Source organism: Haplochromis burtoni, unplaced genomic scaffold, assembly GCF_018398535.1.
Source record: "Haplochromis burtoni strain Fernald_Lab_line unplaced genomic scaffold, NCSU_Asbu1 Contig_318, whole genome shotgun sequence".
NCBI classification, from domain to species: Eukaryota; Metazoa; Chordata; class Actinopteri; order Cichliformes; family Cichlidae; genus Haplochromis; species Haplochromis burtoni.
The window spans coordinates 641,034-666,378 of record NW_024582679.1 but is presented as its reverse complement, the minus strand read 5'-3'; the positions used below and the strand labels follow the sequence as shown (position 1 = coordinate 666,378).

The following is a 25,345-nucleotide window of genomic DNA, read 5'->3' as shown; positions in this document are numbered from 1 at the left end:
CCCCCCCCCTCACACACACACACACACACACACACATCCTTACCCCTCTTCCACCATGCTGACCTCCCATTTCTGTGTCACAGAATTGTAAAAGAATGGTACAAACGGAGTTTGCATGTTCTCCCCGTGTTTGCGTGGGTTCTCTCCGGGTACTCCGGCTTCCTCCCACTGTCCAAAGACATGCACTTAGTGGGGATAGGTTAATTGGTTAATCCAAATTGCCCATAGGTGTGAATGTGCGAGTGAATGTGAGTGCGAATGGTTGTCTGTCCCTGTGTGTTGGCCCTGCGACAGACTGGCGACCTGTCCAGGGTGTACCCCGCCTCTCGCCCTATGACAGCTGGGATAGGCTCCAGCACCCCCCGCGACCCTGAAAAGGATAAGCGGACGTGAATGGATGGTACAAACTATGTCCTGCTCGGTTCATATATGCTTGCCAATTGAGGGTTCATGGGATTGATCCATGAGTGACTGTGAACAAGAGGCTTGTCAGTGGTTACAACTAATACTTCACACACCTCCTCATCAGTGAAAGCTGAAGTTCACCTGAGAGAAATTGTTCAATTTCGGGGACATTTCCAGGAAAAAATCATTTAAAAAAGGTATAAAATTTGCTTGACAGCATTTCACCAATTTTGTATGTAATGACTCAAGCAATGAAATGAAGACTATTAGTTTTATTGGGAACTAATAGTCTTTCAGCATCCAAAGGTATAGTTCATTTTGACTGACATGACATAAGAAAATGATAATGTTGTCGACCGCAGAGAATTGTATGAAAGCAACTGATACATGTCCAAGAGCATTTGCAATTTGTTCAGAGGAAGGAGAAATTGGTACCATAATGTGCACAAATGACTAAATGTTATGGAGGTTGCACTAATGGTTTTGAGAATTATTATTCTGATCTGAGAAAAGCACCAAAGGGACTGAGAAAAACTGTAAACACAAGCATAAGAGGCAGAACAGAGAAGGAAATAAGAGAGCGTGCTCATGTGGTGGTGTGTGACAGACAGACTCTGACAGACTGCTCACAGTCCTGAAAAACAGGCACTTACAGAGTAATGGTGCGTGACTTCTTTTTTTTTTCGTAGCAGTCAGGGCCACAATGTTAGAGCCCTGCAGTGTTGTCCTGGAAACACTTTCAGTTGTGTCTATTACTGAAAACACAGGTTTATGACACACCCTGAGGCACACCTGTACTGACAAACAAAAAAGAAAAAGAAACACATAAATCTCTTCCTTCCAAAAACCTACAGGGAACTTTAAAGGCAGACGATCGGACTGTGTTATTATTTTTGGGTCTAGTTTTACAATCAGACAGCTTCCTCTTTGGGTGGTGTTGAAATGTTAAACCAAAGGTGCCAGAGCTGAAGAGAATGTATGTGACGTCCACCCGCTCACCTTGACGTCTCATGGGCGTGCCACGTGTGTCAGCTATTGATTGTGCATGAGAAAGTGGTGGAGAATTGACAAAGCACACAGCCGAGAGCACTGGCTAGATTTATGACTGTTAATGTTTGTTGTTGAACGTTTTACTTCGCCCATCGGAAGCTATGTTCCACAAAAATGAAGACAGAGTCATGAAGGATCCAAGGATTTCTTCAGGCAGACTTCCTTGCCAGCAAATATCTGCTCCTTTAGTCAGGTAAAGCGAGATGGTGGCGGTGGAGGTGGTGTTGGTGGCGGTGTCTCTCCTTTTCCTTAATGTGGAGGGAAACACATCTTAACTCAGAAACAGCAGCTGGATCTGGTTTCAGTCAGGATTATTAATCCAGATGGTTCATACAGATGCGCTCATATCTATAAATCACTTCCTTATGCGGCATCAAATAACATTAAAGTCATTTTTTAAGTCACAGAATCGAATTATTTACAATTTTTATTTGTTGTTATTTTGTATTTGCAAAGTAGTCACGCATTTTTTAAGGACTGATGTTACTGGTTATATAAGAATATAGGAGAGGATGCACCCTATGTGCCAATAACAATGACGCTTTCCATGGATGTGAAAGAAGACATTTAGTTATACAGTCAGTCCACTTACTCACTGTTATTCTGCTTGTTATTTAAAAAAATAGGAGGCAAAGTTTGGAGAATTGTACATGCAAATTATTTGCTGCCTAATAATAAGAGATTCAAATGAACATGAAAAAATAACTATTGATTCATGGTGTATGTACTCCATACATCATGTGCACTTTGAAGGTAATGAATTTGTTCTATTAGACCGCGCTCACTATCTTGAAATCGTTCAAGTGTTTCATTTGGCATTACTCATCTGTTAACAACCAGAACTGGAGATAAAACCTTTAAGACACATTTTAATTACAGCCTTTCAGCATTTGTTAGCATGGGTGTGATGGTAGGGCTTTTCTAGATTAGTATGACTCAGTCTGACTCTTTCTTCTGTCATATGTCAGAATAAATATAATAAAGCTTTAGCCCCCTGTGTTTATTTACTAAACTTAAACTTCTTCAACTTAACAGGGTGAAGAAGCCAGGCTCGCTTATCAGATGTTTCCACTTGCTGCAGACACACCTGGTGGTCATCGTTGTCCTCTTAGCAGGTATCTGACATCAGCTGTGACACAAAAGAGATGAAAAAACACGAAGACAATTGAGACAGACAATTGAGCGGAGGCGGCTGTTTAGTGGACCAACAGCTTTGAACCTCTAATTATAAACTGCAATGCATGGCATGCACACGCACACACATACAGTACGCACACAAATACCTTGAACTCTTTCATAATATACTGTAACCAGTTAGTCTAGTTTTGTTTATTAGTCGTACTGCTATTCTGAGAAAGGCACAAATGGAGAAGACTAAAAAAGACCACACAGAGAACAGGAAGTGAGGGAATGGAAATGCATTTCAATGACTTTGTGCAACTACCATAAAGTGCATTGATTTTTAAAGTGTTCTGTTTTTTAAAAAACAGAGTTTATGTGCTGAAAATTTTCAGAATTCCCATTTTCCAGCATGTAGGATTTAAAAACCACATTAGGAACTTTCTACACTGAAACTGGATCATATTAATGTCCATCAACGTGGTGTCTAGTGTTCAATACACACAATTGGCTTTTGGTCCCAAAACTCTCCATGAAGTTGCCAACAGTGGTAACTGAGAACTTTTTTCTTTTCCAATCAGGGCAAGCCTCCTGCAACCAGACCACTACAACTCCTTCCCCTTTTACTGTTTCTACTACAGCTCCACAAATATCAGGTAAATGAACCCTGATAAAATCTGCTCACCCCTTGGCTTTGTAGGAAAAACGTTTGTTTAATCTGTGTTACTGATTTGTATGTCACTCAGTGATATAAGTGTTTGATCTTCAAGCAAAACTTTAATACTTGGTTGACTTAGTATTTGGTTGAGAAACAAGCACAGAGATAACAAGTTTACTGATAGCTGGTCACAAGGTTTGCACACACCTCAGGAAGGATTTGGGGCGACTCCGCACGATATGCGGAGGCAGATTGTGTGGATTCTTTTATGTGAGGACCCATATGCAGACCACAGTGAGACGAAAATGGGAATTAACTAAAAGTGTGCCATTTATTAAGGCAGATACACCAAACGGGGGGAAAGCAAATAACAAACTAAACAGAGGTAGACCTGAACTGGGGAAACAGAACACAGAAGAGCCCCGGGGGTAAAGCAGACGCGACGACAAAGGTCAGGGGAAAACTCACACTGTCAAGAACCTCAGTGTACACTTACGATAAGGACCCCGGAAGCAGATTAATGTGCAGCCACTCAGAACTATCAACAGGTTTATTAATAAACAAAGCAACTTGATGAAAACAAGGGAACCAAACCTACAAACTCAAGCCAGGGAAAAACTGGGAACAGAAAACCTTGGAGCGCCGATAATCTGGACTGAGGGAAAACTGCAACAGAGAGGAGAAACACAATTACTAGAGTACTGAGGAATGGCACGTAACAGCCAGAAAAAGTTAAATGTCAGGGCTTATGATTAGAGCCGGACCGTGAAACTCAGAGGGGGAAGAGTCCATGGAGGGAGTCTGAGGAGGCAGGAACGAGGATGGGAGGCGAACAGGCATGGGGACAGGCAGGTGGCAGGATTCCAGCGCCGAACGTCGTTCCCTAAGTACATAGACACAAGATTAAGATGAATTCCAAAGTTCTCCAGTAAATACAGAACTTACGAAGAGCCTAGTTGCCACCGAGGGGTGACTAAAGGACTGGCGAGGAGCAGCCATCTGCGCCGGGTGAAGTAGTCCCCCGGCGATTGTCTCGAATGGGATGCAGGTGTGTAGGAGTCCCCTGTACCTAGCCCAAAGCATGATGTTTCCACCTCCGTGCTTGACTGTGGGGAGATTTTCTTTGGGTCATACTCAGCATTTCTCTTCCCTTTTGGCGTCATCTGACCACAGCACTTTCTCCCAAGGCTTCTCCTCCCCCAGGATGATCATGTAGGTCTACAATCTTGTCCCTGACATCCTTTGACCGTTCTTTGGTTGTGCTCATGATGGCGGAGAGGTTTAAATGAAAGAAACTGATTCTGTGTGCTTTATACACATAATGAATTGAGAGCAGGTGAATCTGCTCTTGATTGATCGATGTATTGAAATCTGTGTATCACATGGTAACGCAGTCAGTCTGCGGGAGCTGGATTTCTGGTTGGGTAGTAATAATGTTTATTTCTCTAAATGACATACAAATGAATTCATAACTTTTATGTTATTTTTAAATGTATTTATTTATTTGAAAATTAGAGGCTGTTCATTTTTTTGCAAGTGAGCACTTCCACTTCCAGCAGGGGATCAAATAATTATTTCCCCCACTGTAGTTGACTTGTGCAGGTAATAGTATTTAAGTAAATTAGGCTAAATAAAAATACAAAAAATTCTCAAAACTGGGGCACATTTTTGAATGGCCTGTTAACATTAACCACCATGAAAGCCATATAATTTGGAATGTAACAGAACAAAAGTGCTCCAAATGGCAAGAACAACACAAACAAGCTAACTATCTAAAACTCCACCCCTGTTAAAATTACCACAGAGCACAATATTTGCCATGGAAATTAAATATAGTTTGACATTTAAAATGAGCAGCCAGCTTCAGTTGCAACACATCAGGTGACTGTGAGTCACTTCATTTTTGGTATTTCTATTTTTGGCTCCCTTTCTCAGCCCTTAGATTGCCTCTTTGTTACAAGCAGCTGGTATGTTGTCCTCCGTTATAGAGTTTAGCAACTTTTGCCAATGATTCTCTTTGCTTTGTAATGCAGTATACTACTTTGTTGACATTACGGTGGATGTCACTGGACAGAGCAAGAACGAATCTGAAATCATTGCCTGGGTATGTAACATGTACGACAGCAGGCTTATTAAAACACCAGATGTAATGCTTAAATCCTGTCAGCAAACCATATGCTCTTTTCCTCAGCTCAAGCAGGTTTTCAGCACCAAGCTGGAGAACTGCGTGCCTCCAAACCCTCCAGAAACTACTGCCACACCGACCTCCCCACAAACTACACCTGCAAGTACTGTCAGTGAGACAACACAAGTGGCCTCATCAACACTGAACACTTACAACAGCACAACAACTGCAGTAACCACATTACAGAGCAATAGTACAGGTGCAACATCCACGGCCTTAGAAAGCAACAGCACTACAGCAGCAACACCCACGGGAGGCAACAACTTCACAACCACTGCAACAACATTACAAGGCAACGGGACAACTACAACAGCAACACCAACAGGAGGCAACTTCACAACCACTGCAACAACATTACAAGGCAACGGGACAACTACAACAGCAACACCAACAGGAGGCAACTTCACAACCACTGCAACAACATTACAAGGCAACGGGACAACTACAACAGCAACACCAACAGGAGGCAACTTCACAACCACTGCAACAACATTACAAGGCAACAGGACAGACTACAACAGCAACACCAACAGGAGGCAACTTCACAACCACTGCAACAACATTACAAGGCAACGGGAAACTACAACAGCAACACCAACAGGAGGCAACTTCACAACCACTGCAACAACATTACAAGGCAACGGGACAACTACAACAGCAACACCAACAGGAGGCAACTTCACAACCACTGCAACAACATTACAAGGCAACGGGACAACTACAACAGCAACACCAACAGGAGGCAACTTCACAACCACTGCAACAACATTACAAGGCAACGGGACGACTACAACAGCAACACCAACAGGAGGCAACTTCACAACCACTGCAACAACATTACAAGGCAACGGGACGACTACAACAGCAATACCAACAGGAGGCAACTTCACAACCACTACAACAACATTAGCAAGAAAAAGAAAACGGAAAAGAAGCTTGATACGTGTAGCTCGGGACGTTAGTGGCAATGGGACACAAAGCAGGTATGAGTGCAACTATTTCTATCAAATAAATGAACAGATGGAAAATGAGATTATGAATTTTCATGGAGCACTTTCTGTAATATATTGTGGCAACTGTGTTGTCGAACCCACACTGTGAAGATTTGTTACGTTTATCATTTAAGGTGAGATTACATTCAGAGTTATTGTAGTTTTGTATTTTTAAAATGTGTTTTTATTGTTATTTCATTTTCGACTTTTTGTTTTAAATCAGTTTAGTTTCACTTAGTTTCTTTGTTTTTTCATTTCAGTTTAGTTTTTGTAAAAATATTTTGTTTTAGTTTAGTTTTTATTAATTTCATTCTTGGTTTAACATTTTTACCAAACTAAAAAAAAGCTCAAACTAAGAATTTTTTTTTTATTTTAGTTCGATTTCCAAGTTAACAAAATCTTTTCAGCTAGTTTTTCATTTTTTCACATTTTTTACTTTTATTCTAGTCATGTTATAGTTTATTATTGTTAACAAAAAGTTTTTTTTCACATCTGCTTTTACTTTAGTTTTAGTTTAGTTTTAACTTTGATTATTTCCTTTGCTGACAGCAGCCAAAAGTTGCAGCTAATGAGATGCCTGCACACTGAATTTCCAATATTTCCCCCCTCTTGAATCCCCTTGAATAAGCATTAAGCAAAATAAGCAACGCTTGTTTGACTTTTTCATAAAGCTGGAGATCATATGAGCAGTTGCACAATCAGTCCTAATTCCACTGAGATGACGAATCATATCAGTTAGTCCTGACACCCATTAACCTTATCTCCATTTACTTTTCAGTTCGAACACTAATGTCATAAATACAACGGGCCTATTTCAAGTGAGTGAGCACTTAATTGTGTCTGTAGGTTTCTGTAAATGAAAAAGATCACTTGAATTTAGCCTGATTTGTGTTTTACCAGGGAATGGAAGTGTCATGCGTGACAAAAACTGAAATAAGGTAAGTGAAGTAAAGACATTCAAGTCATTGAAATAAGCTTATCTCATGATCCCTACATTAACACTGATCTTATGCTGCAGAAACACCACGTGCTCTGTGACGCTGAAGCTGAGTCAGGCGGTGTCTTCATGTTGTATCCTCCGCACTCTCTGCGCAGCCACTAACACTTCATCTGATTTTTACGTGCTGGGGAAAAAGGCAGATAGAGTGGGTGAGTGATGCATAGTTACCTACCTGATACGTTTGCAGGATGTTATAAAAGTAACAATGTAATAAATCCTCTGTGTCGCTTAACAGGTGAGCTTCAAAATGTGTGCAATAACAGCAGCACAGTAGAAAACAGCTGCATTTACACTGGTCAAGACAACGCAGCATGGTAAGATCCTCAGTACGGGCAGTCTGTGCTTTCCCAAGTGCTAAATGTTAACTGATTAATCAAAGATAAATTATACTTTTTAAATTCATACTTTAGTTTTGTGAAATTTCATGTTTGTTTGTTTGTTTTTTACAGTAATGAGTCTGCAGCTGCCTATGTGGTTCCACCAAGTAATTCAACTAACTGCAGTGCAGGTGAGCTCCAAACTATTCAATGTAAGCATAGTTAAGCTCAGTTTAAATGGACCAACCATGAAAACAAACAAACAACATCATTGCATCAATACATGAATTAGACTGTTACTGCTACTGAAACCTGATGAAGCAACACACTTGTGTTAAAAGACACCAGGAAGTACTTCAGGGCATGTCAGGAAACACACATTTCAAAAGAATAATATTAATTAAGTCTCAGTCACAGTTAACATTATACCTGGATACCAAATCGTGTGGACACGCTACAGAGCATTTGAGGATTATATAGGATTAATTGTTCTGTGAGTGTTTTAGCAGATGCCTAAAAATAGAAAATGGTTAAAAACCCTGTTCTGTACAAAGCATCTGGTTAATTTAGCTTATCATAATAACTGGAAACATAAGGAAACTCATTAAGCCTTTGATTGCATGCCAGGTTAGCCAGCAGCTCGGGGTTGCTTCATACTTGCAACACAGACAATTAAAAACTGAACAAATAAGATTGTAAAAAAGCAAAATGCACAAGATTCTTCTAAATATTTTTTCTAAATGTATTTTTCCCTTAAAGTGTAAAAGTAGAGTCTTGAAGGTGCCTTGATTCGATCCACACTGTAAACCATCATGCTTTGACTTTGTTTCAGGCAACATCACCACGAGCAACTGCAACTGCTCCGACTACTGCAGTGGATCAGGTTAGTGTCACCTATCAAAACCATTTGCATTATGATGTAAATCACACAGTCTGAAAGCGTGGTGACTTGATTATCTTTCCTTTTTTTTTTGTTTCTTTGTTTCTTAGATGCATACTACACTTTTAACATTTCCATACAAGATCCCAATATAAACTATTTAAATGTCACCAACCTGGTAATCTTCCATTCACACAGAACACAAATACATATAAATAAACAAATCATTAATGTAAAAATCATATGAATAAATTCTTGGAGCATCAATGAATCATTAATATCTTCAACTTTAACAGATTTCTCAGCTGCGACCTTGCTCTCCAAGTGTAGAGTAAGTTTTGTTTTTTGTCACCAGTTTTTAAATAAATAAATAACTTTTTATCACATGTAAAATACAAAAAATAATAACAATCTTGTAATATTCCCTTGCAGAGGTCTATGTCCAGTGTCCATTAATGCATCTGAGTACAAGGTATTCAACCACCAAATTATGATATTATTGCCTCCATGTTTTTCTATCTCTGTTATGATGATTTAGGGCAAAAGCAAGTTTTCAAAATGTAAGTAAGGCATTTAGGTTGCATTAGGGAAAAAGATAACCTTAAAAAAAATCAATTAAACTGAATTGAATTTCTTTATTTGACTTAAAGGAGATTCAATCTATTCATCTAGATTAACATCTTTTGAGTTGTTCATTTTTGAAGATATCAGCTGTAGAGATGTCATTTTGTCAGTAATGTCTTTTTGAACATTACTGACTTTTACCCCAAAAATACTCCAGTTTCACATGACAAGAAACTCACCATGTAATGGCATCACACAGGAAAAATATAGTTTATGTCCAAAGGAATTTGCATTTCATGTGTTATTATTATATTAACACATTAAAAATGTTTTAGTAGTTTCCTTTATTACGTTCATTTAAAGTTATTTTTCTAAAACTGACATTTCTACACAGAACGCAAACGTGGCATGTGCAAGCACGTCAACAAAGTGAGTCCAGCTATGTTAGAACTTTTGTCTAAAACTCACATTAAATCTCACTGATGCATCTGTTGCATTTGAACACTAGGCTAAAACTGTTGTTGTTGTCTTTTTGTTTTTTCCGTTATAGCCTTCAAAGCTGTAGCGTGATTCTGGCCTTTGCCCGTGAGGTCCCCGTCTGTGATGTAGCAAATGCTGTGGTGTATCTGCTTCAGTCTAAGGAACAAATCAGTTTCAGCGGGCATGTGATCCGAGCGGGTGTGTATACTAACCAAAATAAAACAAGATGAGGACTGAAATATCAGCTCAAGCAGTCAAAAAATAAGTGACGGCTTGTGCAAAGCTTCTCATTGGTGCTTTTGTGTTTCCACAGCAATTTGTGGAAATTTACAAGCCAATGTCAGCCTGCAGTCTGAGTTCACATGGGTCAGCACGGACATAAAGCCTGCAGATTTCTGTGCTGCAGCAAAGTCTAGCAGCCTCACTTGGTTTGTATGACCATAATATCCTGCACACTAACCACATTTATACAAAATGTGCTGCAACAGATCAAAAGGATTCAAAGTAAAATGTTACTTCTTTATTTCTTTTTAATAGTCAAAAACAAAACAATGTGGTTATGCAGCTGCAGGACAGTTGTGATCTTCAAAACGTGTCTACCACCACAACCAGCCCAAATGTGACAACCGTGCAACCAAACAGCACTGCCACCAGCACCACCAACAACAGCACTGCCACTACCACCAGCTCTGCTAATAGCACTACAATTGCTGTAAATGCAACTTCAATGCCGCTGAATACAACACAAGGAGTGAATCTAACCACCACCACCAGTGCTGCTAATGTCTCAGTGCCAGCAACAGTCAACACTACTACAACTACAGCTATCACTACCGCTAATAACTCAAGTACGGGTAACACAACTACAACCAAGTCTCCTACACTCACCGTTACTACAGCCACCACAAATCCGAACACTTCTGTGACGACAACTGGAAGTACAACAACAAATTCGTCAGGTTTGTGATCACTTCAGTTGCGTGCACATCTCTGTGGCAATGCTTTCCTTATCATAGCGTCACTGTGTCGTCAAATTGTGTTGACAGCAGCTGAGGCCCAAGCCAACGCACTGCTTGACGAGACGAAAGACGTGTCCAAACTGAACTCCAGCCAGGTGAATCAGCTGGTGTCTAAGCTGGAGGCTCTGTTATCAGGCCCAAATGTCAGCATAGGGCTGGGGAACACATCAGTCAACATTGTCAGCAATCTCCTGGGTGCTTCTCCATCTGTGCTGTCACAGTCCTCCAACAGGTTACAGATTTATTTATTTATTTATTTATTTATTTATTTATTTATTTATTTATTTATTTATTTATTTATTTATTGTGGTCTTTTCACATTATTATTTCATGGGGTGGACAATGCATTTGATCCATACTGTTTTTATTTTTATTTTACTCACAACAATAACCAGATATGGGCTCTAAAGAACACCAACAAAACCCCAGTTTTCCTCTTCCATCCATAGGAGGACAAAACACCTCAATTCCAACTCTTATTTTCATCTTTTTTTTACCCAGTAATATTGCTTCTTGTTGTAATTAAAGAAATGACACGTACTATTATTTATTCATTTATTCTCACCAGGATAATAGGGATCGTTGATACAGTGGGGCTCAAGCTGGTTGTTGGAGGGACGGCTCAGACCATTTTGTCCCCGGCTGTTGCTCTGTCAGTGACACCAGCAGATGGCGCCAACTTTCAGAAAACAACTTTTTCCATCTCAAGCCCCACCAATGTGGAGGTAGGGAAGAATAACTTTCACTTTTGTACAAGTGCTTTGTGTCTCATATAACACAGCATTTCCAGCTTTGTCTAGAGAAGCCTGTAGAAGATATTTAGTGCCTTTTTACTGTCGATTAAATTTTTTATGATTATTTTAATAGGGAGGTTGGAGTAATTGTTTCAGGTTGTAATTGGCATATTTAAAAAAAGAAGAAGAATATACTAACTCAGATTTTGTGTATTTTGTGTATTTGCATGTGTAGTTCAGATTAAACTAAATTTAAAACTACATTTATTTCAGCTTTTCAGAGTAAAGTGGTTCAGTCAAAAACAGGATCAATTCATAAAATACAACAAATTGGTTTAATCGTGTGACTTGTTTTTCTTTTAAAAACACAACCAGGTGATCTAGGTCAGAAATTCTGACGGTTTCTTTTCCTCACAATGACATGACATGATTTGTCAGTAAATCCCTGGATTACACTTGTGAATGTGGGTGTAATACTAAATGTTTTGAAGAATAAGCAGCCATTTTTGCCACTATTTGGAAGAACAAAGCTGCTCCTCCAAATAGTGATCTCTAGTAGAGAGACGCCAGTTGCCCCAAATAGAAAACAGGGTAAAAAAACAAAAAAAACCAAACAAAAAACAACTCTCAGATGATCGAGTCTGTTAAGCTTGAGGCCCATATGTGTTACAGGTCCGTGGGAATCCCAGACTGAGAAGGAGCGTGACAACAAACTCCTCGATCCCTCAGGGCTCCGTCACGCTGCCTGCCTCTCTCACTCAGAATCTCACATCTCAGGAACAGCAGCAAGTCTCCAGACTTCAGTTCAATTTCTACCAGAAGAGCACCGTATTCCAGGTCTGACAGTTCAACCAGCAGCCCCCTTCTTATTCACCACTAACAAAAACGCCAACTTACATTATTTTTAATGTAGTGTTTTAAATCTGATACTTACACACTCTTTACAAACTTGTTTTGTTGTCTCTAAATGGCTACACAGGACAAATCCCTGGGAGTACGCAGGCTTAACAGCGGGATCCTAGGAGCAAGTGTCGCCAACCTGTCAATCACAGGACTCCGAGACAATGTTATAATCACCCTAAAAAACCAAGAGCCTATTCCGGTAAGCCTGGTTTCACCAACTGTCATCTAAAGGCAAATTAAAAGGAAATGGTTGTGTCCTCACAGAGAAATTTACTTCTGGAGGAAGCATTGCCTAAGGGCTTCGGCTACAGGTATAACCAGACAAACCAAGCCAGTTTGTAGCAGCGCACACATGCCGGAGCTATACGACCGAGCTACACATGTGTGTGTGGTTAAATGTAGCAGCAATAGGCCACAAACATGCTGTAAAAGCAACACATCCTTAGCAGAGAGAGAGAGATAGAGAGAAAACTATCATGTGCAATTAAAGATGATAAACTCTTTTTCTCAAATTACAGGCAAATTTTGTGGCAACGTGTGTTTTCTGGGACTTTGCATTAAATGGTAAGTTGTCCAGCCATGAGTTAAGAGCTTCAGTGAACACAAACAGACGTGTAAAAACACGAGTCGTGTTTGTTTTCTGCCCACAGGTGGATCGGGTGGCTGGAGTTCAAATGGCTGTTCTGTCCAAAATAGCACGGACAGTGAGACAATTTGTGGCTGCAACCATTTAACCAGTTTTGCCATCCTGCTGGTAAGATCACCAAAATACATTTTGTCATGTATGTTGTCATGTTTGGTTATTATTCATTAGAATAATAACACTTTTGGGGGGCATCTCCTTCATAAAGGACCTCTCCAGGCAGCCTATAACCAGTCGTGTCCAGAGCACCATCCTTACCTTTATCACATACATTGGCTGTGGAATCTCTGCTATCTTCCTGGCTGTCACCATCCTCACCTACTTGGCCTTTGGGTACGTATAGAAATCCAGAAAATAGATGATCTAGATCTGTTATTCATTACTTATTGCTAAAGCTCTATGAATTTTTTCATTTATTTATTTTTTGCTCGCTGAGGTATTTTTTACATGTTGTCTTCATAATTTCGCCTAAACAGCAAGTTGCGCAAAGACATCCCATCCAAAATCCTGATCCAGCTGTGCTTTGCGCTGCTCCTGCTGAATCTGGTCTTCCTGGTGGACGCCTGGCTGGCGCTCTACCCAGACGCCGTGGGCCTTTGCATTTCCACTGCCTGGTTCCTTCACTACTTCTTGCTAGCTGCCTTCACATGGATGGGTCTCGAGGCCGTCCACATGTACGTGGCACTTGTGAAAGTCTTCAACGTCAATGTATCGCACTACATGCTGAAGTTCTCGCTGGCTGGCTGGGGTATCCCGATGATCGTGGTCATTATTGTCATTGCAATTGACAAAAACAACTACGGTCTCATTTCCTATGGAAGGTTTAGTGATGGCACTACTGATGAGTTGTGAGTACTTTATTTGTAATCTCATTATTGCACATTATCCTACATAAAATCCATGATATAAAACCTCAGAACAACCTTTAATTCTCCTCCGACTCTCCCACAGCTGCTGGCTGAAAAATGACATCGCCTTCTACGTGGCAGTGGTGGCCTATTTCTGCGTCATTTTTATATTTAACTTCATCATGTTTATTGTAGTTATGGTCCAGCTGTGCCGGATAAAAAAACAAAACCCTCAAAATCTCCAGCACCGCAGCACACTGCAGGATGTGCGCAGTGTGTTGGGGATAACCATCCTGCTAGGCCTCACATGGGGCTTTGCCTTTTTTGCCTGGGGGCCCGTTAACCTGGCGTTCATGTACCTCTTTGCCATCTGTAACTCCCTGCAAGGTGAGCTGACATTTTCTGAGCTGGTTTGTGAAATAATGGTGATTTCACTCAAATCTGGTCAGTTTACATAGTAATTCTGCTGTTTTCCTTTCTTTTGTCCTCAATTTTAACCAGTTTTTATTGACGTCATCCTCTTCTCTTATTTTAACAACAAAAATACAATCGCATCTTTTTCTCTAATTGGTTTTTAAATGCTCCTCTAAGTAACTACTGCACTGTGAAACGTGGCATTAACAAACACGCTTGTTTTGTAGGTTTCTTTATATTCGTGTTCCACTGTGCAGTGAAGGAAACCGTGAGGAGGCAGTGGAGGATCTATCTGTGCTGCGGCAAAATGAGACTATCTGAGAACTCAGGTTAGCGGTGTTCGTTTTATACTGTGTGCCTCAAACTGGTGAAGGTTACTCCTTTATTTGGTTTCATTTAAGAAATACGTTTATCGACTGTGGGATTGCGTGGGTTCTATCCGGGTACACGTAGACATGCAGTTAGTGGGGTTAGCTGAATTGGTAATTCTAACTTGTCCATAGGTGAATGTGAGTTCAAATGGTTGCCTGTCTCTATGTGTTAGTCATGCAACAGACTGGTGACCTGTCCGTACCCTGCCTCCTGCCCTAAGACAGCTGGGATAGGCTCCAGCGGAAGAGAATGGATGGACTGTGCGATAATTGCAATTCACAATCACGTTTACCTTCATCATGTGGGTCTTTTTTTTAACAGAATGGAGTCGCACTGCAACACAGAAGACTGCAAAGAAGTCATCGCTGACCAACAACACATCTCTTCATTCCAGTACCTCACGTGGCAATAACTCTTCCAGCTCCTCTTTCCTCAACAGTGACATTTCAGAACAGAGTGATGGGATCGGTAGGAACTGACATTTTTGCGTTTCTTCTGTCATTGCTGCAACTCTTAGAATATATCAATTTCCCTTTTTGAAATAATGACAGTAGCACTGTTTTACAGGTAGCCCATATGCAGACAGAGTAATCACAGCAGATGAAGACTCAAATATGGATGTGGTCCTCAACGAGATCAACATGCGGCACAGACACTCACAAACTTCTTGATAGTGGAGGGACAAAGCCGCCTCTCTCAGCGCTCATATATATATATATATATATATATATATATATAAAGAGCGCTATATTTGTACAATATAATGTAAATTTCCCCTATTGTATTCTTACAGATATTCTGAACACTAAAGTATTATATATTATTAATATTCAAAGTAAATTAATTTTACTAATGTAACCCACTAAATCTTTCACACAGACCTACATTTCTAATAAAAAAAATTAAGTTAATAACAAAGATTTCACTTTTAAAACAGTGTTGAAATGTATGCATGCTTACATAATTGCTCTAATGGTCTAACAAACAAATTTAAAAGCACCTAAAGTAAAGTAAGATGTTTTGATGTGTCACAGCAGGGGAAGCAAAGCTGTATTAATCATGCTGCATTTCCAGTTAGTGTCCAAGAGAGCCGTGACAATGTAAACAGCATGCACTTAAGCAGGATGTCTGGAAAAGCCATTGGAGCGTTTACCCTTGATACAAGACTTTAGATTCTGACTGATCGGACATTTGGTGGCACACATACTGTCTTTTACATTCAAGGGAAATTAAAGTTTTCACTGGTCTCTATTGCAGTGCTGTAAAAAGTCCAACCTTACTGCTTCCAAAGAAACTAATAGGGCAAATATCAGCCAAATGCACTTGATTAACTGGTCATCAGAAAGTTTGAGCACCTCCATTAAAGCAGAAGCTAGGTCTCTGCTGGTGGGGCAAAAACACTCGACTCTACAGGCGTTGGTATGTTCAGGTAATGACAGTACAGTTAGAAAAAAGTCTGAACCAGTATGACTTGTTTGGAAGAGTTCCTGAGAGGAAGTGTGATCTCTAGAAAAAGAATACAGCAACACAGCTTAGGTTTGCAAAGTTGCATCTGGGGGAAAAAACAAAAAACCCCACAAGATATGTCCTTTGGTGCTAATACGCCGTGTTTGGTTTTCACCAGAGATGGCACCGTGTATTATGGCCAAATACCTCATACCATTGTCAAGTACGGTGTTGGAAGGGTGATGATTTGGGCTTGTTTTGCAGCCACAGTACCTTTGAATCAACTATGATATCCTCTGGCATATGTTCAGGACAATAGAATAGAATACAGCAGAATAATGAATTGAAATCTAATCTAAGGAAGTATTCACCAACAGCAAAGATGGTAGTAGAAGTAAAAGTTCCCTGGAGGGACCTCCCAATGTCAGACCATGCAATACTCAAACTGTGAGAAACTTAAAACAAAACGGACTCTACAGGCCTCAGCCTGTTAAATGCTAAAGACTGAACAAGTATGGCTTGTTTGGAAACATTGCTAGCAGAAAACTTTCTCCGTAAAAAGAATATAGCCGCACATGTTAGGTTTGCAAAGTTGCATTTGAATGAGTAATAAGAGTTCTGGAATAACAATTCTGTATACAGTACCAGAGTACTCTGGAGTCAAACTGATAAACATCACTAGTTAACTACTGGGTTAAATGGTACACCAATTAAATTAAACCAGTTGGTAGTTTACCAGAGTTTTCATAACACACCACCACTAGTATGGCATCTGTGTAAACTAGTGGAAAAGTGGCAAATGGCGCCAGAAGACTAGTACAAAAGGAATTCAAGCTAGCGTTAAGCACTAACAAAGAACAAAATATGCGAGGAAACTAAAACCTGATGTGAAAGTACAGAATAAATATTGAATTTCTCTTATTTGGACAGATTTTGTTGGAAGCAGCACTGAATACAACAGTCATGTAGCTTCAGCCAGAGTCTGTAATCATTTGTTTTTTTAGTGCAAGAGTAGTCAAATCACTTTTAAGAAACAAGACTTGAGAAGTGATGAAAGTAAGGATGGTTAATCTTATAGCCTCATGTCACAGAATGAGAAACCCAACACATTCTAAGCAAATGCAAGAGCTGCTGCTGCAGTTTGACATTTTTAAACCTCTGCCTTATTTTTTTTTAGATTTGATTAGTTAAGCTTTAAGATTTTGGCTGACAAACTGGTACTTTAAGTTTTGGACAAATATTAGTTCTTACGAGGAAAAACAGTCACGTTTCCTGTCTCTTGCATTTTTCTTAAGATAACAGTGATCAAGAGGAATGAGTCAAACACCACAGGTATGTTCCCCCCAAAAACAGTTTAATCATAGATGGTCAAAATCATCTCAAGCAGGAAAGGACAGCATTTAATGAAATAACGAATAAATAAATGTCCCACAGGGTAGATCAAATGTGCATTGTACTGTATATGCAAGCTACATTCACCGTTCTTTACGTGCACCTAATACAGTCTTAACAAAAACTTTATCAGGAAAAAACAAAAAGGTGCCGATAAAACATGACAAAACAGCACAAGCAGAGGTGGTGGTAACTTTGGAGAAATAGTTTCCCTTTTAAAACACTTTGATTTAAGCCCCTCAGTCCCGCTGGGCGTGACCACCTTAATACAACCTGAAAGAAATCACATTTGAAAGGCAGCAACAAAAATGAAGCATAAAAGTGACACTTTGGGTATGCTGCACCTGTGCACTGGCTCACGCAGAGGCACGTTCATTCAACTTCATAACTCAAGATTACAGAAAATGAGTACATATGTATGGGAAATGAGTTACTCCACATTATCAGTGTATAAAAATCAGTGTTCCAACAGCTCCTTCAGAGCACATGCAAGTGGACATTTATAAGAAGAAAAAAAAAAAAACCTCAAGTAACAAACAATACAACTGACAAGTTGTAAAATTAAAAGAATGGGGATGATAAAACTGCAATTATGCCTCGAGGAGAACTGAGTCAGCTATAGAAAAAGAAAAAAAAAATATATACACACACATACTCTCATAACTTAACCACACCAACTTGACTGGTTTAAGCTGGAGTGTTTTTCAGTCAGTGTTTGTTAACTGAAAACAGCAAATTAAATTACTTGTCTTAGTCAGTCAGCAGAAGCTCACCAATGTGCACAGAGGTGTGTGAACAATTCAGACTTTGGAAATATCTGAATAGTTCCTAACATTTAAAACTAAACTGAATTTTGTGTGGCCTCCAATTTTCAGGCTGCATTCAATTTGCGTACAACTGAGGGGTACAGAAGAAATTAGGAGCCTTCACATTCCAGCTGCTGAGAATTTCAGGAGAACTTGTTTACTTTTTCCAGGCGGTGTAAAAAACCCATCTGATAGTTGAGTTAAGGACTGCACATGTACACAAAAACAAATAAATGTTAGACTGGATTGAAACTGAGCTAGATAGATGGGGAAGACCATCTTTATTCACCTGCATGTGGCTTTGGTGTGTTAGTAGACCGTTTTTCAATTAGATCAGTGGTGTTTAGAGTGCATAGTGCTGCAGTGCGTGCAAGCGGCACCTGCAGACAGACGCTTCGACTGGATTATTAAAATCAGATGGTCCTAATGTGCCTGCTACCTAAACTACACTGGCAGGATCAGGTGACCACAGCAAGCAAATATCCCAATTTTAATAATCAGTCCATATGCAAAGGTGACCTATGACAGTGCCTGAATGTCTGGGGTTTTTTGTTTGGTTGTTTTTGTTTTTTTAAAGCAGACACTTTGAATTTCTCCCTCACAGTATAAGAGCAAAACACCATTATTTAATTTCTCTTCTAATGAAAGCAGAAATGATAACCTAGCCTTAATACTTCAATTCAGTAAACATTTTTATAAATTATGGGACTTTATAGAAAGGATACTGCTCCAGGTAGGATGGAACACACACCACCTCTTTGCGGAAGTCCACTGGACACGAGAGCCTTCCCAGCCGTTCCTCAAACAGATTCAGTGCCTCGGTCAGATTTGCGCTGTTGCCCTGATGGCCAGCAGCAGAAAAGATTCATGAGACTCATACAGATAAATAATTAGGCCCCGACACACAGTAGAAATGATGCTTGGTCATCGCATGAAGTGTTTCAAATAAATTAATATTTAGTTCACCTTTAAAAACAGTATTGACAAAATCTCCCAATCATGAACTGTATGGTAAATTAGGAGCAGACTCACCTGTGTGAAATACTTTCCACTGGGATGCAGCACTTTTATAGATAGATCTAAAATGAGACGCAGGAACTCCCACGTAGAGTCTACAGAAACCAGACAGCATGTGACAAGTTAAACATTTCTTCACACTGCACCTGTGTGCCACCTTTCCTGATGTATGGCTATTGTTATCAATACCTTCTTCTGGCGAGGTGGATATTGGGATTGCAGTGAGGTCATTAATAACATAATCAAATGTCCTTCCTTCCTGGACATACTTCTTCAGCAAGGGAACACAGTCCTGAATTAATATCTGCAATCCATGAGACGAGGAGATTTTTCAAAATGCATATTCAATTTACCCCTGCTTCAAAACTTTTGTCCTGCCCATTGCCGCTTTAAAAATAAATATTAATAACGCAAAACACATTTTGAGCAAATGTGCACACACACAAAAAAAACAAACAAACAAAAACACACCACACAATTCAGCACTCACTTGGTAACAGTCTCCCTTCAGGTTGTCCAGGATATCACCACAAGTCTTCCTCATGTATTTTTTGCACCCATCTATCACCTTCTGGTCAATGTAGAAGCTTTATTAAGGAACAGTCAGATGCACACACAGAATTACACTGAGAACAATGCAAATCTAAGTGTGGAGATTTGGAGTGATCTAAAAAAAAAAAGTGAATGTTTGCTTTAATATGAACAAAGTCACTCAAATAAAAGCTCAGTAAAGGATATCTCCACCATGGTGATCATCTTTGGCTTTTGTTTGACCAACTCGGCAAGTATTCCTCCATCACCTCCTCCTAAAATCAGCACTTCTTTTCCAGCGTAGTTTTCTTTTCCACTGCCTGTGATGGCCTGGGTGTAGGCAGAGTCACTCTCTGCAAGGTCTGCAAGAAAAATTTGTTTTTAAAGGCAAAACAAATAATTCTTATTAGACTGACTCTACTAAGTTAAACAGTCATTTTGAAAAAACAAAATCTTGTGTGCAAGCAACATGCCATGATTTATATACTTACTAACGTCTCCATCCAGAACTAGAATATTCCCATATTGCTGTGAGTGCAAAATCTTTATGTTTTGGTATTCAGAATCCTCTTCATACACCACCTTGTCAATGTCATACTCAATTAGTCTGCCATCGGCTGTGGGCCAGTAGCGGTCAACTTTTGCTCCTCGCAAAAGGGCTGGAAGCCTTTTGGGAGGTGGGGGGGGGATAAATAATACTGCACCATGAAGTACGATACATTTACAAGAACAATATAGTGATACTTACTTTTTAATCCTTGTAATATTGCCATTTAAGAGAACTTTCAGCTTATTTTCCAGTGCATTCAAAAGCTGTGGAGTAAGAATAGATGCAGCTTAAACTTTCACCAAATTTGTGAAAGGTTTCATATTGCTACACAGACAACCCTAATGCAAAACACGTAGGGAGTAAACAACACCATAGTTGGTGTAATTTAACCCTCCGTGTATGCACTAGCATTTAGGGATGTGAAAGTGTTTGAATACAGGAAGCCAGTACACAGACAGTAACTGTAAGTATCTTTTGACAGACACTAAAGATGCCTATGGTCAAAAAGGGTTGGGTTATCATTATATAGTCCCAGAGATGTTTAACCTTATTAGTGTCAATGTTGGTAAAAACAATAGCCCTGTGTATGCTCTTACATTGTCTAGCTGTGCAATGTCATCATCTTCGTAACACTGCAAATCAACTGTGACCAGCCCCTGGGAGTGCACACGCAGGACAACAAACCTGAGAATTGATGTAGGAAAGAGAAAACGATGCAAAACGAAGTTAGAGGAACACTAAACTAAAAACAAAAAAAGCCACTCAACGTGTGCAATGCGACCTCTCAGAGGAAGCTGTGAAAAGTTCCTCTGTTGCAAAGAAGTTTGAAGGGTAATATTTTTAAAGTTTGAAGAGTTAACTGAAACATTCCTGCAATGCTGTCCAACTAGAAGCATGCTCAGGATTTATCAGGAAGTCTATCAAGAAGCCGTTGCTTAGAGAGTCAGACAACACACAAGTTTTAGACTTCTCCAAAGACCCACATTTGGTGAAAACACATCCTGGCTTTGGGATATTAGTACACTTATTTATTAGGAGTGCAATGATACACAAAATTCACAGTTCGATTCGATATTTTTTTTGATACGAAAAAACAAAAAACCTGTTTATGCCTTTTTAATTTGTCATGTATTAAAATTATAAATATATATTTTAACTCAAAAGTACAGTTTTTAAATTTAATGTCGCTGAAACAACAAAGTAATAAAAAAAATAAATATATCTGATTGAGGAATCACTCATCTTTGGAAAGGAGTTTGTTACAGAGAAATGGCTCTTTCCAAAATAAAAGCTATACTGTATGCTTCTTCTGGGCTATATTCTCAGCAGCATATTAACCCTTGTATGGTGTTTGGGTCTGTGAGACCCATTTTCAGTTTTTTTCAAAAGAAATTAATTCATTATTTTTTCAACCTGAAATTCATTGGCTTTGGCTTATTTTCTGTGAAGAACATAAATCCAAACTAATTTTCAATGACCTCATACTGTACCTCCCCCCACGCATTTACATTACATACAAGGTGTTTGGGTCCACTGGACCCAGGTCTAATAAAAGTGTTGAAAGTGTAGGTCCTGTGTTCCCACACTCTGTCTTCCTCCTTTCTGGTGCTGCTGATAGTGTTTTCTTCCCCTCCTGCTCCCGCACAAAGTTGCAACATTGTTGAAAATTCAACTATCAACACCGTCTGCTCTGACATTCCCACACATTTTACCCTCTTTCTTGAGGGATCCAAATTTTATTTTCTCATACCCTGTCCCACCTGCAAATTAGGGGCATAATACTATAAATAAGACTTTGCCAGTGTGGTTCTTTATCACAACTGATCAAGATGGCAAAAGATTATCTGCTGCGAGGGCCATCCAATTGATTTTGGAAGAGAGAGGGGCTTCGGATGATGATGTTGACAAAGAGGTTTCAGAATATTTCACATTTCTGAAAATTCAGAGTCTGACAGTGACTTTGAAGAAGAGGATGAGGTTGAGCACCATTTAGTAACAAAACGAAGACGAGTACCCCATCTGCAGCCAGCTCCAGGACCAGAACAAGCCCACCAGACAGCAAGTGAAGAAATATGGATGTCAATAACTGGTGAAATTGAATGGTCTTCTTGCCCAAGAAATGAGCCACCCTGCAGAGCTGTTACTGTGATAAGCCAGGGCCAACACGGCTGACAGTTACTCATGTGCAGGACATCAAGTCTTCATTTGAGCTTTTCATCCCAGATTCCATCCAGAAAATTATTCTGGATTGCAGTAATCTAGAAGGAAGGTGTGTTTTTGGAGAGAGGTGGAAGGAGATGGACCAAATTCATCTAAGAACCCCAAAGGCCTACTTTGGGGTTCTTATCCTTGCAGGAGTTTTCAGGTCCAAAGGGGAATCCACAGAATCCCTGTGGGATGCAGAAACCGGCAAGAACCTTTCCGTGCATCAATGTCTCTGGAAAACTTCCACAAAATTTCCAGGATTATCCGTTTTGATAACCGAGACGACAGACCAGCTCGACGGCAGAGAGACAAGCTAGCTGCCATCAGGACAGTGTGGGATAAGTGTGTGCACCACCTCCCCTGTTTTACAACCCTGGGCCTAATGTAAATGTGTTGTGTCTTTCCGCTCACTCCACTTGATTATAACTGATTTATTTATAACATTTTATATAAAAGAAAAACGAGAAGCACATTAATTCATAAATGTGATCTAACAAAGGTAAAGGGAAAAAATTAACCATGTTTGCTGTTCATATGTCTTGTAATTGGGATGAAGTAAACATCTGTTGAGTAATTTAACATAAAATTGTTTGATAGTGTTAATTTGGAAAGCCAAAACTCTAGCGGGTCCACCAGACCCATGAACACTGGCTGAGTAACAAAAATATGAACACCACACAAGGGTTAAACATATCAGGTCCCCATAAGGAGAATCATGTGCTAACAAATGACTCGGGTAAAGTTTGTAGCATGGGTGCTTGCTTTTGTCTGCTTCCACTTGTCTTTGCACTAGGATGATGTCGGAGTAAATGTGCAGTCATATTCGTTGTGTTCCCACTAGTGCTGTCAGCGTTAATCTGAAATGACATTAACGTGGATCGCCCCGTGCGTGGGGCTGCACAGCCAACACGTTAACGAGAAAACTGCGCTAACGCACTAGTTCCCACCAATGTAATTGAGCATTGGGTGGCACATCCAACATACTGTTTTACTTTTGCCTTCAGGGTCATACGTCACATGAAAACCAAAATGGTTCCAAACGCCAGGTCTGAATGAGAGTGGGGGAGGTTCAATTTGGCATGTTGCAAGGAGAGCTTAACTTCTGTCTCGCTAGCTTGCCCTGCGCTCAGTGAATCTGCGTTCGATTACTCCGCCTAGGCTGCACTGTCGAGCGCAGATCCACTGAGCGCTCAACACAGACAGCATCGTCAGAAGAAAAGTTGATCAAATAAATTTAAAAATTTTGTATTGTTCGATACATATGCGTACCGAAAGCACTGTATCGAACTGTTCAATATCGATATTAGTATTGTTGCACCCCTATTATTTATTTATACAGACACAAATCTGATTGAAGACGAGCCAACAAGTACCCTAGCCAGATTAGCTTTAAGCTATCACATCCTAATACACAAAATCTTTTGCCCAATTAGGATTTAGTAATCCAAGTTTTACTGCTAAAGAGTTATAATTAGACTGAAGGAGTCACTTTTGTTTATGAAAAAATATTGACCTTACCTGCCATTCTTGCCCACAAAGGTAGCTAGATAACCATGCCCGTCTGTATCATGAATAGTCTCTGTCAGTTCCTGCTCATGAAATATAGACAGCAGACCAGACACTGTCGAGGCAGGGTCAACTGAAAGAGGGAGCAAATAAATCTGATGTGAACAAAAATATATTAATCAAATACAGCTGCACTTCACTTTCATTATCATATACTCCATTTATTATCTGTGACAAACTTTGGTTCCTCTAAACAGACTTCTGAAACAAAGGGTTAAAAAAAAAAAAAAAAAAGAGCCTAATGACAGTTTGAATCTTCATAGCTTCATTCTCACACCACTATCAGTTAATGGTAAAACCACAATGGCAGACATGCGCGTCTTCCTGGATGATTTTAATTGGACTATAAATGTCTGGCAGAGCCCTCAAAGCGCACGGGTGCCAATTTACTACATGCGTTTACTGATTATCGAGTGTTAACGGGGTCACAGACTTAGGTCGACGAAAAGCGCGTGCTGCATGATTAAACAACGATTACTCAGACTTGATGTTATAATTTATACTTATGAAACAGACACACCTGTATAAGTCATAAAACATATCCGCATTATATTAATTCAAGCTGTACTTTTCGCAACTATTTGATGAGATCGCTCGGGCCCTCTGTTATTGATTATAGAGACTTGCTAACACGGCTAGGCTAATCATAGCCATGCTAGCCAAAGCTAACTGAGCTCTAATTAGAAGCTTATGCTGCACTGACAGTGATGTGACTTTGGCTTCAACCGTAGTTGCTTGCGCTGCTTTATCCACAAAGATACCTGCTAAACAGACATTTACGCTGACCTGTAAATATGTGCCACTGACATTAAATATGCATACTGATGTGACAGTTCACGAGCTAATAGTGGCCTACCAGTGTGAAGCCGTACCTGCCTACGGACAGGGGTTTGTACTGGTGGGCACAAGCAGCATAGCACTAGGGCACATGCATATAGTGCCTAAACATGGGCAATGTACCAGTGGCACTTTATAATCCTGGCAGTATTGACTATAAATTAGCAGGCCAAAATTAGCAGGCTAGCCAAGCATGCAGCCCTGATACATAACGAAATGTAACGAAAGACCCTCCTACGATCAGCTATGCATCACCTTCCTCCTACCTGCTGTAGAGAGGTTGAAGTCGAGAGTGTAATGTCGGACTGCCATGTCTCACTACAACCGTCATCCATGCCTGGGATAGCAGACTGCGAACCTTTATCTGCAGAGACAGGGGGCGGACCCTGTTACCGCTACAGACTGCACTTGC

General features: G+C 40.0%; 2 protein-coding genes across 3 annotated transcripts; one reads left to right on the top strand and one right to left on the bottom strand.

Annotated features, from left to right (window-relative positions):
• Positions 1 to 1,270: 1,270 nt before the first annotated feature.
• On the top strand, positions 1,271 to 17,991 carry LOC102312568 (adhesion G-protein coupled receptor G2). 2 transcript variants are annotated; one of them, XM_042228321.1, is made up of 30 exons: positions 1,271 to 1,648; positions 2,491 to 2,570; positions 3,156 to 3,230; positions 5,266 to 5,336; positions 5,424 to 6,400; positions 7,188 to 7,227; positions 7,310 to 7,347; positions 7,428 to 7,558; positions 7,645 to 7,723; positions 7,859 to 7,917; positions 8,559 to 8,609; positions 8,717 to 8,784; positions 8,903 to 8,937; positions 9,039 to 9,078; positions 9,565 to 9,599; positions 9,721 to 9,848; positions 9,964 to 10,078; positions 10,188 to 10,609; positions 10,700 to 10,901; positions 11,238 to 11,394; positions 12,076 to 12,240; positions 12,383 to 12,505; positions 12,825 to 12,870; positions 12,957 to 13,060; positions 13,158 to 13,282; positions 13,426 to 13,797; positions 13,901 to 14,184; positions 14,439 to 14,540; positions 14,905 to 15,051; positions 15,151 to 17,991. In XM_042228321.1, exons 1-30 carry the CDS (start codon positions 1,557 to 1,559, stop codon positions 15,252 to 15,254), a joined length of 4,467 nt encoding a protein of 1,488 aa, XP_042084255.1. In that variant the 5' UTR covers positions 1,271 to 1,556; the 3' UTR covers positions 15,255 to 17,991. The 2 variants fall into 2 exon arrangements, with proteins under 2 accessions (XP_042084255.1, XP_042084254.1); XM_042228320.1 differs by having other exon boundaries at positions 10,697 to 10,901.
• Positions 17,363 to 25,345, bottom strand: sms (spermine synthase). Its single transcript, XM_005941384.3, has 11 exons — positions 25,200 to 25,345; positions 24,049 to 24,169; positions 20,922 to 21,009; positions 20,524 to 20,588; positions 20,267 to 20,442; positions 19,983 to 20,137; positions 19,735 to 19,824; positions 19,434 to 19,548; positions 19,260 to 19,339; positions 18,953 to 19,068; positions 17,363 to 18,415 (listed from the first exon to the last, which is right to left on the bottom strand). Exons 1-11 carry the CDS (start codon positions 25,243 to 25,245, stop codon positions 18,385 to 18,387), a joined length of 1,083 nt encoding a protein of 360 aa, XP_005941446.1. The 5' UTR covers positions 25,246 to 25,345; the 3' UTR covers positions 17,363 to 18,384.